Source organism: Pyrgilauda ruficollis, unplaced genomic scaffold, assembly GCF_017590135.1.
Source record: "Pyrgilauda ruficollis isolate IOZ18807 unplaced genomic scaffold, ASM1759013v1 scaffold8, whole genome shotgun sequence".
NCBI lineage: Eukaryota > Metazoa > Chordata > Aves > Passeriformes > Passeridae > Pyrgilauda > Pyrgilauda ruficollis.
This window is the reverse complement of record NW_024529932.1, coordinates 9,806,529-9,823,620: the sequence shown is the minus strand read 5'-3', so window position 1 is coordinate 9,823,620 and position 17,092 is coordinate 9,806,529. Positions and strand designations below refer to the sequence as shown.

Here is a 17,092-nt window from a genome sequence, read left to right as displayed (position 1 = left end):
TCTTCTTGATACTAGAATTTGTATAAGTTTGCTAACAAATGCTTAGCATGTGGTGGGTGTTTCAGTTTTGTTTTTCTAAGGCCTGTTACCACAGACCTACATTTATGGTACAGTCTGATTTCCTTAGTTTATACTATGCTTGTCCAGTTTACTAAAGTTTTACTTCTCTGCTACATAAATGAACAATAATAAATAGTGCCAGAAAGATATATGTTAGATTTGAGAATTCATTATGTGAAATAAAATGTCATACATTGCTTATTATCCTAGAGATGTTGATTTAATTACAGGAATATTTACTCTGTTCTGTTCACACAGTACAGAGCTATGTTTCTCATTCCTGAGTAGGTAGAATTTTAAGTTTTAATTTGATAATACATGCTATATATAATGGCTGATTTATAGGTTACATTGACTTCATATAATTTGCTAATATTTTTTAATCTTTTATTTGTGTTGACACTAGTTGCTTATTGAGATATGGTAAAGCTCATGTAAAAGAAAAGATCTTTAATGTAAGGATTGGGGCAGTTGTCATGTAATTCAGCTACTATGAGAAAAAAATCTACTTAATGCAGGGAAAGATAATGCATTGTTGATGTCAGTTCTTGTTATGTCCATTGAGACCTTTCTGTGCTGCTGTTCAAAACAGAGGGAAAGATCTTTACCTGTGGAGAATGTCCTGTTTCAGTACTTAAATTGACAATTAAAAATACACGGTGTTTATAGTAAACATACCCTTGTCCATGTGCTGCGAATAGGAACAAAATTAATTCCTATATTCCTCCATGTAGTACTAGGATTTATTTAAACTTTTCATCCATATAAGTGGGGGCTTGCCTACTTTGCATTCCATCAGCTGAGCATTATTTGGAATTTATAGGAAAGAACTGATCTGTTGTGAAGTGTTTTGGGTGCTTTCTTAATATATAGCATTCAAACACTCAGGATATGGAGCAGGCAAGATATGAGGACTGTGATTTGATGGAGGTTGAAGAGAAAAGTTTTGAGGGAAGGTGTAGAAGAAATGGATGTGTAGGTCATGAAGCACTGAGCTGAGTAGGAGGGAAAAAAATTTGCCTTATTGAACCAGTCATATGGTCAGTATAATATTAATATAATCAGCTTGCTTGCTTGGAAGCTTTTTCTCCATGGCTCTTGGCTCTAAGACTGCTGATTGTAGTTCAGCTGGTCATGTAAGGAACATGCTGACTTTTCTCAAGTGTTACTGAGCTAGGGAAAAGCTGGAAGCTGCTACTACCTAAAATAGCTATCCTTGTTAACAACTCCATGTGAACATTGTGTGGTATGCTTAAGCTGTCTTGAGGAATTGATAATGCTGTCCTTGTGCTCAAAACTGGAGGTACATCTAAAACTGCTTCTTCCATAGTCCATTCATCTGTCCCATGTTCAGATGTGTTTTGAAAAATTGATGAATGTTGTTACTTTAGTGCGTTCCTACAGTTAACTGTAGAACTGGTTCTGTAATGCAGGCAGAAAACATTTTTCCTTCTATTTCTTACTCTGCACTCAAATAGCATTTAAAAACAAAGGCTATAAATTATGTACCTTGCATTTTATTAGTTCATAGTGTTACATGGGTTTTCATAAGAGTTAAATGGAAATAGATGAATGCGTTATTACGGGTACAGTCATGTTTTCCCAGTTTCCACTATTGCCAGCACTGAGTTGAGCAAATACAACAAATCAGAAATGTAAGGGAGGAGTGGCACATGCTGGTACAGTAATTTAAACACACAGTCTGTGAAGCATTACAGTGCAGTGTTTTTACATCTGTATTATCTTTACCTGTTTTCATTGCTTTGCAAAACTGACCAGCAGAAAAGTGAAAAATTGTTCTCCAGTATGAAGGTTTATATATAGGGCAGTCTTTACGATGTTGCACCATGTTTTATAAATAAATCAGCTTTAAAAATAAATAAAGAAGTCTTGCTGTATGTGGCATGTTTTTCAGTGAAGCTGAATATTTGAAAACCTGCGCAACCAGAGATGCAGTGTGCTTAATAGTATCTTATTGAGGTTTAACCCCAGCCATCAAACATAATTTATTGGTGTGATGATCAGAGGGAGGTCAGGTTCATCCAAAACATAGCACAGTACTAGCCGTGGTGAAGAAAATAACCTAAATAACCTCTACCCCAGACAAAACCAGCACATACTGTATTAAATGAGTTACTACAGTGTGTCTGTAACTCTTTGGTCTGAAATTGCTTATGTGCATGTTTAGAGAGTGTTAATATACATATGTTAAAAATTTTTTAAAGCTAGTTTGTGGTATGTCTACCTTGTAACAGAAGATTAGAATGTGATAAGTAGTTTGACATAAGTAATTATTTTGGTGACTGCTGCTTCATTTTATGTTCTTCTGAATTCGTTACTTGTTGTGGTTTTGGTGAAGAATGTGGAAATGGGCATTCCATGTAATCCAGAAAAGCATAATTTTAAGGATAATTTATTTAAAGAAAGAATGGTACCAAGTTAATAGTGCATTGGATTCTAATTTATAACAATACTATCTGAATATGATTTTTAATTTATACTGGTTTTAAATGATTGGATAACAGATTTTGTTGTCAGTGTTCCTGTGCATTTGGAGTTGTATTTTGACCCCATGTACTTCTCAGAGCAGTGTTGCTTAATGGCGTCAAGATATTGTTGATACTTGTTATGAATAGACTGCATCTGTTGCTCATTAGCAAAACATGCTAATCGCATACTCCAAAAGTAAAATAATGATTCGTTACACTTTTGTATTCCCGTTGAATTGAATACTTCCATGAATGACAGTTGTGAATGTACTTGCGATTTTTTTTCAAAACAGAGAAGTCTTAAGCTTCCAAAGTTTTGCAGAGGGCTGGGTGGATTAGTTGACAGTCCCACTGTCCTCACTTTTTGCTTGAAGTTGAAAGGCAACTGCACATTCCTTTCACATTAGTGCTTTAGTGTGACTGGTTACTTCAGCTACCACAGAGAGCTTGTTCAGGTGTCAGTGGGGAGGAGAGTAGTCTGCCCAATAATCTGAGGATGTGGTCTATGCACAGAAAGTTTGGGAACACTAATGATTGCATACTAGCCAGTTCATTACCGCTCCCTAGGCCCTGAATATGAACTCATCATGCCAAGGTACTGGACTGTGCTTGAGATTCCAGACATAACTGGCTTGGTTTGCAAATCTGTGAAGACACATTTAAAAATGGCAAATAAGTGATCAAAGAGAGAAGGAAGCAAATGCTTTGTTCCAGGGTACAACATCTAGTTATGGTACAACAGTTTAGATTATGGTATTCATGATGAACCTTATCTAACCATTGCTCTAGCTCTGGTTGCTGCAGTTGTTGGTTGGGAAACTAGTGGTGGCCAGGGCAAGGGTTTGAGAATCTGACATACAGAGATGCTTGGAGAGAATCCAAACAGTTCTTGTTTCGTTTTGAATGTGGCTGTTGTTGGCAAGCTTAACCTTTTGTTGTTAAACTTTCTGTGCTAGCAGGTCATTGTTGTGAATGCATGACTGTCCTAACTCTTGCTTTGTTTTGTCCTAGTCACATTGATCAAACAACAACATGGCAAGATCCTAGGAAGGCCATGCTTTCCCAGATGAATGTTACAGCTCCCACCAGTCCTTCTGTGCAGCAGAACATCATGAACTCAGCATCAGGTAAGCAAAATTTGTATTTATGAAAAAGATCATACAAGTAAACCACAAGCTATTCTAATCAGGGGATAGGGAGTCCAGATTTAATAAATGTTCTTCTAGTTGTCCTGGTTTGAAACTTTAAATTAGTTGATGCCTGATTCATCAAGCAGGAGGCTGATAGGTGAAATAAGAGAATTTGTATAATACTTACATTGTCAATAAAAAGAACACTGTAGTTCTTTGATTTATATTTTTATTTTTTCAAATGAATTGTTCAGACTTATAAGGAAACCAGAATTTTTGTCTATTTTCTTCTGACTACAAAATGCTGTTAAATTGTGAAGACTAGAATTTCCATTCAATTAATATCAATTTGCATTAAAGCTTTTGTGCTTCAGTGTTCTTCTGCCTCCATTTGCTCACTGACTAGACATGTTGAACTACCATTTATTTACATTTCCTACATTTAATATGAACATACAATTTTTTCCTGTCCTCCCTAAATGGATCAAGCAAACACCTTAAAAATCTTGTTTAGAAGCAGAGATGTTTTTGTTTTCCTCTTGTGTTTCTCTTACTTACAAAATCCAGTATCATGATCATTATTGGTCTAGCTGGAGGAAGTCTGTTGTCTTTTCCTGGAATATGGAATTGTTTTTCAGCTGGCGGCGGGGAGGGGTGCACTCTCACTAGACAACAGTAAAATGTTCTTGTTCTTGCTATAGAATCTGCTGTGTGTTTTCAGAGCTCTCTCATCTCTGATTATGCAGAGAGCAAGCAGATAGAGTTGGTGCCATGCTTGTTTGAGTGCTTGGTCTTGCCCTTGCTTTGTCACCTCCTGTCTGTCACTGAGGTTGATGTTATATTTATTTTCTCACAGTCTGACTGTATTCTGTGTGTGTCTGCTGTTCCTGTACTTCCCAAGGGTTATTCTTTGGTGCTGCTTTTTGTGGTCTGTTTAGACAGCTTTGTTTCATGCTGCAATTCATGTGCTGCAGACAATACCAAAAGATTAACAGGCGTGACCAAACTGTGCTGTTCATGACTGAGTATTAGAGGGGAAGTTAATCAAACTTTTTGCTGGCTAGGCCAGGAGGCTGGATTATCCTGAAACAAATGAGTCCTGTTCAAGTTCAGGAAGTCGTGATTCACAGCAATTAAGGTCTCAGGCTCTGATGTGAAAATAAAACAGTGTGATTATTTTCTGTGTAAATTTATCCCAGGAAACCTGCAGCAATAGAGGTGGCATGTTTTTGTAGGGACACTTCTAAAGGAGAGAGAATAGGAGAAAGGAAACAATTCCCTTGGTCTGTCCTGCCTTTTGGCTTATTTGTGCTAAAACTAGATGCTTGCTGTTTCAATATTGACATAAATTCTGTATTTTAAGATAACTCCTCAAACCTTCCATTGTACCAAGAATTTACAGGAAAAAATACTGATAGTAAAGTAGCAATCACTTTATGTACTTAGACATGAAGGGTCCTTAGTAAAAAAAAAGTACTGTTAAATTGTAACAGGGTGGTAACAAACTAGAAAAGAAGCTAGCAATCTGGACACAAGGATTATTTTTAAAAGAACATTTACATGTAATTGCCTGATGTAGTTGTGTGAGAGAGTGATGCTGCATGGATATTGTTGTTTGTGCAGTAAAGAACAGTTGAAATGTGCAAGTGGGTTGTCTTGTGATTTGAGAAAGCACTTGGATACAAGTTTATTGAACATTTATTTTTAATTTCACAGATGATACTGTGTTGAATATCAGTTAAAAATCCTGTGAAGCATTTTTCACCCAAGTGCTCTGAGACTGATAAAGTGCATGAAGGACTCAGAACTCCTGTGTATATTGAATTACATCACATGTTATGTGGAGTTAGGTTTTTTTAAGCTTAAGTCAGTTGAAGTAGTATGACTTGGAACTGGCTCTCTGGATGCACTGGCTTACCCTGATTTGCTATTAACAAAAGTCTGTTTTGAATTAAATAATACTGAACCTGCATTTATTGGGTGTGATTCTGATACTTGATCTGGCAAATGTCTATGTACTAACTTTAAATTATGACTGTATATTTGTTTTTACTAAAGTCTCTTATACCTAGTTTTGTTACTTTTTATTACTGAGTTCATGGTAGCTTATGCTTCCTTGGTAGCCTCTTGAATAATCTTGGAGAGAAATGGAAAAGTCAAGTAACTATGTACCACTTCAGCACAGTGCAACTTAGAGTCATGATGTTGGCACTCAGATTTAAGACTACTTAATGTTCTAATTTGGGCATTCATCCTCAAGAAATCAAGTTGAGACCTTAAAGACAGAAGTTTCCTGTTATGAAATATTGCTGGCAGTGAAACATACCCTAGTGCATGAGAGCCTTTCATGAAAGATATTGGGAAAAAACAAGTGTAAGTATTGTGACAGCTGGAGATCACTGACTTGCAAAAAAGTGTCTGAAATGCCACAAAGGAGAATATTTTCCTTTCTGTATAGACCTTGTATATGGTACTCATTAATTCTAGCCCTTGGAGTTACTGTCTAGGCTCTACTGTACTGCCTCAGGACCCTGTAAGTCAAGTTACTGTGCTGAAACATAGGAGAGATTTCTGGGAGCTGCCGTGACAACCTTTAGAAGCTTTAACCATTTAGCCAGAATTAGAGTTCATGACATTAGCAAGAATTACGAGCTGAAACAAACTGAAGATGCAGAGAGAAGAGAATTGTGAAAGCTGATGTGTACATATTGGAGATAAACCTGTTGTCTTTGTGGATAAATAGGGTAAGAAGAATTCAGGAAAGATGTGATGAAGGCAAGTCAAAAGATTGTTAAAATATAAAAATGGGAAAGATGTAGTTTAGCATGAGATTGAAATCTTAAGGTTATCTGTCTTAAGACATTCCATCTCTTGAGGCACTTAGGGTACCTATCTTGCTGCAAATTACATTTCTTCAAGGACGTTAATGGACAGCTGAATCAGTTTTATCTGTTCCAGGCATAACTTTTGTGAATTAGTTATTCTGTGAGTGTTAGTTAGCTACATCCTTTATAGGAAGTCATCAGTGTGTGAAAAGTTAAGAAAGGTTTTTGTCTTTCTTAACTTAGTTGCTACAAGTTATCAACTGAAATAGTTTGGGCCATATGTATGCAGAGAACCAGCACAGCGCTCTGTAAGATGGCATTTGTTGATTAATCTGTAAAATAGGATTGCATCTTCACTTCAGTAGTGGAAAGGAAACAAGCCTGTTATTTGTAAACATGCCACATGTATATAAAAAGTCATTGCGACTGTTCTCATTTTTTTGCATTATGTTTCTAATCATTCTTCCCTAAAGGAAAACAGAACAGAAGAAAAGAACATAGTTTCTTCTGCCTTGGTTTAAAACAAACAAACAAAAAGGTAGTAATAATGGTATGCTGTTCTTCTTAGGAACATCTCCTATACATTTCCTACTGAGGTTAAGTTGTACATTTGAAAATAAACAGTGGCTGTTTCGTATACAATTACAGTTGATGCAACAGAGATGGGATAATTGTATTTATGTATTTCTGTTCTTCAGATACTTTTGCTTTCTGAATCATGCTTGACAGCACTGCATACTTCAGCCTATTCCGCTTGCACACAGACCTTAGATAATTAGCTTTGGGGCAGATTGTGTGTCTTTGTCCTCTTTTGTCTTCATTCTTATGTGGCAGTTTTGAATTGAGTTTCCCAGTGAAAGTTCCATTGTGCAATTCCATTGTCTCTCAAGGTAAGGCTGTAGTGCCATGTTAAATGTTGGTACAAAAATGGACACTTGAATTAGTAACTCTCAGCGGACAGGTGGGTAGGAAGGAATATGCCAATAACTAAAACAACTTCTAGCTCTTCTGTTAGGTCCTTGCTTACTTCAGTTGCAGATTGCTCTGATGTAGCAAATCATACTACAAAATTATGTTTTGTGTACAGTCAACACTGTGATCTATTGTGAAGCTCGAGTTTCTAAGTATCTGCGTGACAATAATGTTAACTTCTTTCTTCATCTGCAAAAACCACCCCTTTTTAAATAGTGTCTTTTTATACTAATTTGGCAGGATAAAGATGTACTTTATGTAAATTTTGTAGACTTTGATATAATTTTTGGAAGTTTTAGAACCACTGTGACTGAAGGGACAAAGTTCAGCTTTCACAGAGAAAGATTAGGAAAGGTCTTGGAGATCAGTTTTTATATTAGGTGAAGGTGAATCCTGTTGTTGAACAGGTATTCTAGTTCCTAGGTGTCCATGCATAGTCAGTTGGTAGATAGATAGGGATGCCCTCTTGTATGCATTGACCTGTTGATAAAATATGGCTTTGTTTACATTTGTTTTAAAAATAATTGGAGTCTTGCAAGATTCACTTCTTATCCCAGCATAGGATGAATCTCTACTACATTTTTGCTTTTGTTACTCTTCCAGTTGCTTTCTATCTGCCAGAAGCAAGCTCTGCTTTGCATTCCAGATTCCATGGCATATGAGAAAGTTTAAAAAAAAACCTCACAAAAAGTGGAGATGTGCACCAAAGAGACATGCACACAGGCTTTTAAAATTACATGTTATTTATATGAAGTTACACCATTATATAAATATTTAGTTACAGAGGTATGGCTTACCAGTAGTTCTGGAAAGCTGGCTTACATTTGGAAATTAGGATTTAATTTTTTGGTAACTTTGTCCTCAAAAGTACCACAGTGCAGGCTGAGTTCCCTGCCTAGAAGGGTTGTGTCTCCGTGTGCAAATTATTTCATGGAATTCTAAACTTACAGGTGTGATAGTGTTCAGTTGTCATAGGAGGCACCCAACAGAACTAGTAGGGGGACCAGTCACAGGGATATTGTTTGTCCTAAATATTTGCAAAAGTTGGAGGGGAGACTGGAGAAGTACTTGAGAGATATTTTGGCACTTAGTAAGCAGACAGAAACCGGCCCAAGGAATAACTTGTGATAGAATCACAGAATATCCTGATTCGGATGGGACCTACAGGGATCATCGAGTCCAACTCCTGGCCCTTGCAGGACATCCCCAAGAGTCACACCATTGAGAGCATTGTCCAAACACTTCTTGAGCTCTGTCAGGACTGGGGCTATGACCACATCCCTGAGGAGCCTGTTCCAGTGCCCAACATACTTGGAGGCCAAGTGACTATTCATACCTGTATACCTCCATATGTATTCAGTGCTTTATTTAAAAGATTATAGAGTGTGATAGTCACTAAATAGGCTACTTTCATCAGCCAACAAGGTCTGTCCATCACCCCAGGCTAGATGCCTGGACTAAATGGACTTTTGGTTAGACCCAGTATTGCTGTTTCTGTACAGCATGAGCCACAGTAACGATGGAAATTTTAGTGAGAAGGTCTGAATAGCAGCAATATAGGACTCAGCTTTTGTGACCTAGGTTATCTAATGCTGAAAATTCTGTTCCTATTCAGCCTTTTGGGAGGAAATGGGCCTGTAATTGCAGAGGAATTTTCCTAGATGCTCTGGTCTCGTATTCCTCAGCATGAGTTTAGTTCTTCCCTCTGGTAATTGCCTTGAATACAGAGTTTGTCAAGTGACCCTTTAGAAAGTCAGACCTGTCTTCTAGTTTCACAATTACAAAACCAAACAGGAATTACAGAAGGCAATAATTTCAGTTTTTGAACTGCCTTTTCAGTATGTAACGATGACAGCAGAAACATGAGAGCAGTTTATTGTACAAGGAAGCAAGCTACATTATTAATGCCAAAAGTTTCCAGAGATAAAAGCTCTGCTTCTGCAGTCATTTATAGCACTTAGCAGGGAAGGCTTGCTGCTGTGACAGCCAGGTGAGCAGATGGACCTTTTTGTCCTGTTCCACAGCTGTGCATTTTATTTAGAAAGAGAACCTTGCCCAGGTTTGTCTCTAGTAGTAAGCTAGTACTCATCAGATCACTGAATCTCTAAAGTAGCATTATTCCACCCGGTGGATGGATTGATCAGCTCCTGGCAGCCTTCTTCAAAGGCATTTTGTTCTTACTTGCTTCAAAGGAACATGCTGGACCAGTACAGATTTCAGTGTTCAGCAGGACTGACACCCCAAGGCTGATTTTGTTTTTCCTCAAGCCAAAGAGGGTTTTTCTGGCTTTGCAGTTCACAAAGAATTTCTTGCTCAGTTTCTCCAAGGCATGTATGGCTTAGCAGGACTCTGAGGAGAGTGATGGTGAGAAGGTCTGCCTGCATGGCTAGCATGTTGGGTCAGCAGTAAAGGAGTCAGTTTGGTTCTTCATTGACTTCTACATTTGGATGATGGGGGACATGTCTCTGTGCTCCTGTGCCCCAGCTTTGAAAAAAAACATCTCACTGGTTAGCTGGCTGGTCTTTGGGTATGGTAAAAAAGTACTGCGTTCTTTGCACTGGAGCTTTCATTTCTCCATCAAAGTCCTTTTGTACAGTGAGTATCTTAGGGTTTAAGCATCATTTGCAGTATTGTCACTCTTTCTTGTCTGTTCTGTTCAGCTTCTGATAAAACTGAGGTACGTGTTACTTGTAGGCAACATTTAGAGCATTACAGATGAGAAGAAAATGCCTGGTGTTCACTGTTTTTCCTCACTTGAAATTCATCTGTAACACCAGCGATGGAGTAGTGAAGTTGTTAGAGAAGGGCTTTGTTTTCTGAGCCAAAATGAAAGTTTAAATTAGAAATGTAGTTTGCAAGGGATCTTGAAAGACCACAGTAAGAAATTCTTGTCCTGATGATGCCTTGGGATATTACTGGAATGCAGTTGAATTATTTTTTACTAATTTTGACATTTCTCCAAGAACATCTTTTGAGATTAAGCAAATGAATCTGTCTTCCCCACCTCTTCTCCAAGTTTTAGACTGAATTCTTTAGCAGGAGCATGACTTCAAGACAAAGTTACAGTCAAGAGCTAATGTAGTTTGAAGATGGATGTAGTAGACATTTATCAGATGGGCACATATTTTTGGGTGTACCTGAATCTCATGTGTGAAATAATGATATTTGTGTATACTTAGTGTGTCTCACATTATACAGAATAATCTGTTAGTCTAAGTCTAACAGCCAGATTACTTCTGCTGTTGTATCATTGTATTTCACTGAGGAAGAGTAGAAGAACTTGGAATACAATGGCTTGCTGCTACAGCAGGTTTTGTTCTTATTTCTTTTACATTCTTAACATGTGTAGTGAATCTTTTGTTGCATAATTTGAGGATTGTACTTAAATCTAAAATACAGGGAAGATCTTCCTATATCTAATTTAGACCTTTTTAAATGTCCGTGTCAATGTGAGCATAAAAATTCAAACCCATGTATTTGTAAAGCACCTTCCAGATAAGATGAGATAAATATAATTTTTTAAAATAGTTTTCAGTCTAAGCAAATGTATGGGTGAATGTGCATGACCGTATAGATGGGAACAAGAGGTTTAAGTGCTGTATAGGAATGAAAGGTAGTTTCTTGAAAGCTGCTGATGGGAACATATGGGAACCATTCCTCAGGCTGTGTTCAGACATCAACTGTGGACTCCACAATATCATTATGTACCTCCCTTTGACCGTTTTCTAGAAGTAGTTTTTCCTGTGTGTGCCTTTCTGCTTGTAGAGGCGTTGCACTGCTGTTCATGGCCCTGTGTCTTTGTGACTGCTCATGGTGTTTCTTTACCTTTGCTCTGTCATTGCTTCTTTGCCTGCCTTGTTCTTCAGGTTTGCATTTTTGTCTGCTTAAGCCTTGAAAGCTTTCTCCAAAAGTTAGAGTATGAGGTAATGAGTTTTGTCACTTCTGTTTTTAATTGTTTGTGAAAGACAGGAATATTTCAGGATCTCCTCAGTGTTAGTTTGTTGCTGCTGCTGTGTCTTAATCACTAGATGAACTTTTCTGTGAGAGGTAGAACTATTCTTCTTTCTCCTGGTGCACATGCTGGTTTCATTCTGGCAGGCTTGACTTATTGCTGGTTTTATACTAGTGCGCTATAGCAAAATGATGTGTCAAAGGATATGAAAGCATACAAACAAGTTTGAAAATTAAAGTCCAAATCCTAAATAAAAATGATAGAAGTGTTTCCTGTTCCTTGGTTTCCCACCCAGCACTTCTTTGCCCTTAATCCCAGAAATGAGCTTGAAACACTTCTGTTTCATGTATTGTTATATATGTAGAATGTTAAAATATTTTTTAGATCAATTTCAGCTGGAGCAAACAAGAGCCCGCCATCAACTCCTTCCTTCTATATTGCAGGCCCACTCCCCGATGGATGGGAACAAGCTATGACCCAGGATGGAGAAATTTACTACATAAACCATAAGAACAAGACCACATCTTGGCTAGACCCAAGGCTTGACCCACGCTTTGGTAAAAGTTCATCTCAATTCAGAATTCTTGATTTGCTTCAGTTCACTCAGCTTTAATTTTGCAGGCATATTTTGAAAACTTTTTATAGTACGATTAAAATATATTTTGACTTGTAGAGGCCTTATTTAAATAACTTCTTTTTTTTTTTTTTTTTTTTTTTTGATAAAAACTATTAGTTTATATCCTTCAGGACTGTATGTTACCCAAGTTTGTAATGCTATGGGTTGGTATTTTGCCACATGATCCATACAGTTCCCCAAAGTGGTGACATTCAGAAATTACTTCTTGAGACAGTTTCAGTCAAGCTCACTCGTCCCTTTAAATTAGCAAAACTTTACCACAGAAGAATATTTTAATTCCTAAACAAATATTTATTTTCCTTTGTGCTATCTTAAGAGGGCATTGTCAAATAATAGTTCATGCTGTTTAAATACACTTGAAACATATACCAGCTTATAATTCCAGCTTGTCACAGTGATTATCATGACAAAACTTTCTGTATTAAACAATATGATAAGAAATTATTAGTTTTGTTGCTCTTTAATAACCTTTTTGTTGGATAAAGACTATGTAATATTGGAATTAGAAATAGTAACTTAACGATCACAAAGTCTAGATGGAGAAATTAAACAAAGCAGAACTTTTATGCAATTTTTTTCAATTATATTTTTCATCTATGTGAAGAGCAGAACTGCAAACTTTTCAAGAAAATATTGGCACTGATGACTATGAATAGAAATCACATATAATGTGAAGACTCTAAAATACTTTCATAGATTATCCAAGTGATGTATTTTGTATGGTGTTAAAATTTCTGTTTTCTTGTAAAGCCATGACCTGTGGGTGTCAGCCTTATTAGCTTGCCCTTGATTTGTTTTCCCAATAACTTACTATTTTCAGCTCCTTTGGATTTTAGTTATTTTTCCAGAGCCATGGAAAAACAGTAGGAGTGAAAAAAAAAAAAAAAAAGGGATCATTGTGGTTTTCAGGCTTTACTTTTGGACTCAGTGCAGCTAAATGAAAACAGTGTGCAGATCACTGAGTAGGTCAGGCTGAGGGGATGCAAAACCTTTGAAGCTTTACAGGGGTTGACCTAACAACAACTGTGGGCCCCTTCTGGGAAAGGCATTAACTCCATGAATGCCATATAAATACAGAGCTACAAAAATCAACAGTCACTGTTCTGTTTTGTTTTCTAAAATGTCTGCTAGAAATTCTGCATTTTGGTTTGTAGGCTTGAGTGCTTGCTTACAAGATCCATTTACTCTTACGAAGAACATCAGATTGTCACACTTTGTTTATAAACTGCTCACCAGTTTGTAGACAGGTTGAACCACTATGCAACTTGAGCCCAAAGGTGGGGTGTCAGCTTTGGCAAATGTCCGTGCTGGCTTTAACACCAGCCAGAGCTACAGACTTGTTTGCACATTGCAAGAGGAGTGTGTGGGTAATTTGCAACTTCACAATTACTTACTATGTGAGTAAGACTGAAAAGGAGGCAGTCATTTTGAAAATCAGTGTTGCCTTTTGCAATTACATTTACTCGGGTAATCTTGCAGGGTAGCTGTTTTTCTTTACATGCATTACTTTATCATTTCCAAAGATGAACTGGAATTAAAAAGGGGTGTGGAAAATGCCTTAATGGACAGAGGTTGTGAGTGAGATGAATCTTGCTTGTCACAATTATGTATTCCTGTAAATACAAGTGGTTCAACTGTAAGGGCAAAAGCTGCTTGTCTTGTGCATACTGAAACTCTATCAAATGTTAAGGCTGTGCAGTTAAACTGAAAGAAGTTAGAAATGTCCAAAAGACTGATTAAGGGTTTCTTGCTGCATAGCTTCCCTTTTTGGGCCCACTGTGTATGTGTATCCCAGACAGGCTTGAGTACATGCCAAGGCTCTTTATTTTGTGGTCGGACTTTTAATCTGTTCCAGACCTTTTCAGTCAAAGAGCTCAAGTGTAACTGAAAGGGGCAGGAAAGGAAAAAAAAGCATGTGGGCTCTTCTGATCTAGAGTGACGGCAAATAGAGACAAGCTGCTAGCTGCTGTTGAGCTTGAAGGAGTTTTCCTTGAAAACCTGGGTTGTATACATTGTATTGTGGTTTATGTTTTTATCATTTGAGCCAAGAAAATAGAAAATTCTATTCCTGTTGCTTTCTTACTTGTGACCTCCTTAAGTCACTCCAGTCAAGAAGAAAAAAAAAAATCTCTTTGACAGAGTTAAATTACTGAGCCTTGCATTTATTTACTATGTGGAGATCCTCGACAAATATGTGCCGTGACCCTAAATAGCATGTGAATGACTCAGAAGTTTACCTTTCTGTGCTTAATATAGGTTGAAACTTCTGTTGGTATTTTTCCCCTGAGGATGACCATACCCTTTTTATCACTGTGCTTTAATATAAGGGCTTGGTTTTCAATATTTGTGCCTACTAATACTTCCAGAAGCATGATAAATTCATCTTTGTCTTGTTGAAGCTTTTGGTTATTACAGTGGTTGAAAATGAAGGAGAAATTAATGTCTCTCTCTGCCATTTTCACTAATCTTAAGAACCATTGAAAAAAACAAAGCTATTGAATGGTATGTGCAAACATACTCCTCTGTTCCAGTATTCAGATGCAGAAGGTATGAAGAGTTTTTGCCCTAATTGCTTCTGAATTCCCAGCTTCCAGGGAGACAGCCTTTATGTCTCTGTATGTTCCTCATCAGATGGAAGCTTTACATTCATCTTTATTTAAGTTTGCCAATGATAGGACTTGGTGTGGATATAGCTCTTTTTTAAATAGTGCTTGGAATTTTCCTTTATTGTGGCTAGAAAACAGTTGGAAAAATTATTTTAGGTGGACTGACTTGGTGTGGAGCATTTTGGTATAGCATTCATGATTTTAAACAGAAAATAATGAATGTAATTAGTATGTATTCTTCCTTGGAGCAGGCTTTTAGAAATAATGCATCAGAAAAGAGCCTCTGTCAGAATAGCTGTGGGTTAGGCTGGGTCTAAAACCTGAGTGCTCCAAGTTGAAGATAAGAACTTCGTTCCAAGACTCAAGTCTAACATCTTTGAAATGGGTTCGAGGTCTTCAGCTATACCACTTAAGTGTCAGTGAAGTCCTGAGTCTCAGACTTTCATCCTCCAAGTCTACAAATATGACTTTAAAACAGTTTTTTGTTAGGGCAATTCACAAACTTTAACATCTAGGAAAGAACTAAGTATGAAAGAAGGGTCTCCTTATGCTAAGCACAGGCAGTCGTAAAGATGACATGGGATCAAAGGAGTAGGGATGGGAGGGGGTTGGTCCTTAGGCATGTGTCGGCAGGATTCTTGTCTAGTGGAGCATCTGGTAAAAACATGCTGTCCTACCTTCTCAGTGCCTTTGCAGGCCTCATACTGAGAGGCCTCAAATTGCCTTGGATTTTTATTTTATTTAGAAGAGGTTTTTTTCCCTTGATGGGATTGTACTGTCAGGTTGAACTTGTCTTTTGGACCATTTTGTCTTTTCTGCTATTGTTCATTGGTCATTCTTCACAGATCCTACTGGATTTTTGAGCCTTTCGGATAACATAATGCAGTTTCTTGGTACTCAAACATCTGGATAGGAAGCAGGTCAGCTATGCATTTTGAGTGGCTGGAGTTGGTGAAGTAGAAGAACATCTGCTTTTCCTATAAAATCAAATTTCCTAGAGGTTTAAAATTGTTCAGCTTTTTTGCTGTAAGTTTCCAAGAATTGGCTTTTGTATCAAATAGCATTAAAGGGATTTTAACTCTTATTTAAGTTTGCCAATGATAGGACTTGGATTTGAAATGCAACCTTAAATAATTTGCCCTTTGAGGGTGCACCATATATTAAATTCAAAGATGAAGTTGAAGTGGGAAAATACTGGAAACTGGGAATTGATTTTCATGTCTCTGCTGGTTTAATTTTGGTGTGGAGACATTACTACTCCAGTAGTCAGACAAGTGTCTGTAGCATTTGGAGTAAAACAAGATATTGTTTGAGTTTCCTTTGGTTGTAAAGGCTTGTAACTTACGGTCATGCCAATGTTGCACACTCCTATTTTCTTTCCTTCTGGTCTTCCAATTCTTGGAGGTGCGATAATGGGGTATGAAGCAAAATTTGTGACCTCAGGTGGAAATCACTGCCGTGACTTTATCATTCCCACTTAGAGATAATGTTAATGTTCTTTGAAGTTCTGCATGAATTTTGGATGAGGGGGAAGGTAAGGCAAGACAGTGTTTAATATCATTATGAAAAGTGCCATAGGGGCTCTGTGTACAGTAGCTGCTTGACTGCATAATTAGAAAAGGAAATAAAACTGATGATGACAGTATGATTATACATAATGTATACCAGGTTTTTCTGCTTCCTTTTTTTTATAGTATAAAAACATTGTGCCTTTGAAAAAGTGAAAAGAGCTTGTTCAGAAACACTGTAGTAAAATGTACATTTCATTGAAACATATATTTCTCACTTCTGTTTAAAGAAAAAGCAAGCAAACACACAACAACGTTGACATTCAGTTAAAGCTTAAGCTTCGGAGCATTTACTAATTTTAAAATATCAGAAATTAAAAGGAGGTATTCCATAGTGTTGCATTCTTATTCCTTACATATCTTGCACTTTGTTTAATATCTGTTCCTCCAAATTAGTTTGTAGGAGCCTTTCAAGATGCAAATTTTTGGACAAGATAGAACTGGAGCTCTAGATTGGAAAACGGGTTTGGCCTTTGTCTAGTCAAAAAAAAAAAAGCCCAGACTTTGTACCTGATCATAGGAGAATTTAAGATTTCTTAAGTTCTAGATCTGCCTTCAGTTCTTTGCAGAAAAAGCAGAGCATGAGCCACAGGTGGCTTTGGTCTGCAAATGCAATGGCATATCTTATTTATATATTCTGTAAAACAAGGGAGGATTTGACTCATCTAAAAAGGTGTAGTGGTATTAGATTTTTCACTTACCTGTCTCGGTTTTTCCAGAAGAACAGTTTCAGGAGATCACTTAGGGTGGGGTAAAGACTTCTGTGTTTTGGTATGTGTGTCAGAGATGTTTACAGATGAAGTAGCATCAGTTTTCAGTGAACCAGTGACTTCTGTCAAAGCCTGCTGCAAAT

The 17,092-nt window shown here is 37.2% G+C and overlaps 1 protein-coding gene across 4 annotated transcripts in view; it reads left to right on the top strand.

Moving 5' to 3' along the window:
* The window catches only part of YAP1 (Yes1 associated transcriptional regulator), an 83,080-nt gene that overhangs the window by 42,639 nt on the left and 23,349 nt on the right, over nt 1–17,092 (top strand). For all 4 annotated transcript variants that reach the window (XM_041487263.1, XM_041487262.1, XM_041487264.1 and 1 more), the window contains exons 3-4: nt 3,561–3,676; nt 11,872–11,985. In XM_041487263.1, coding sequence (XP_041343197.1) covers nt 3,561–3,676; nt 11,872–11,985 — 230 coding nt within the window. The remainder of the gene's footprint in view (nt 1–3,560; nt 3,677–11,871; nt 11,986–17,092) is intronic.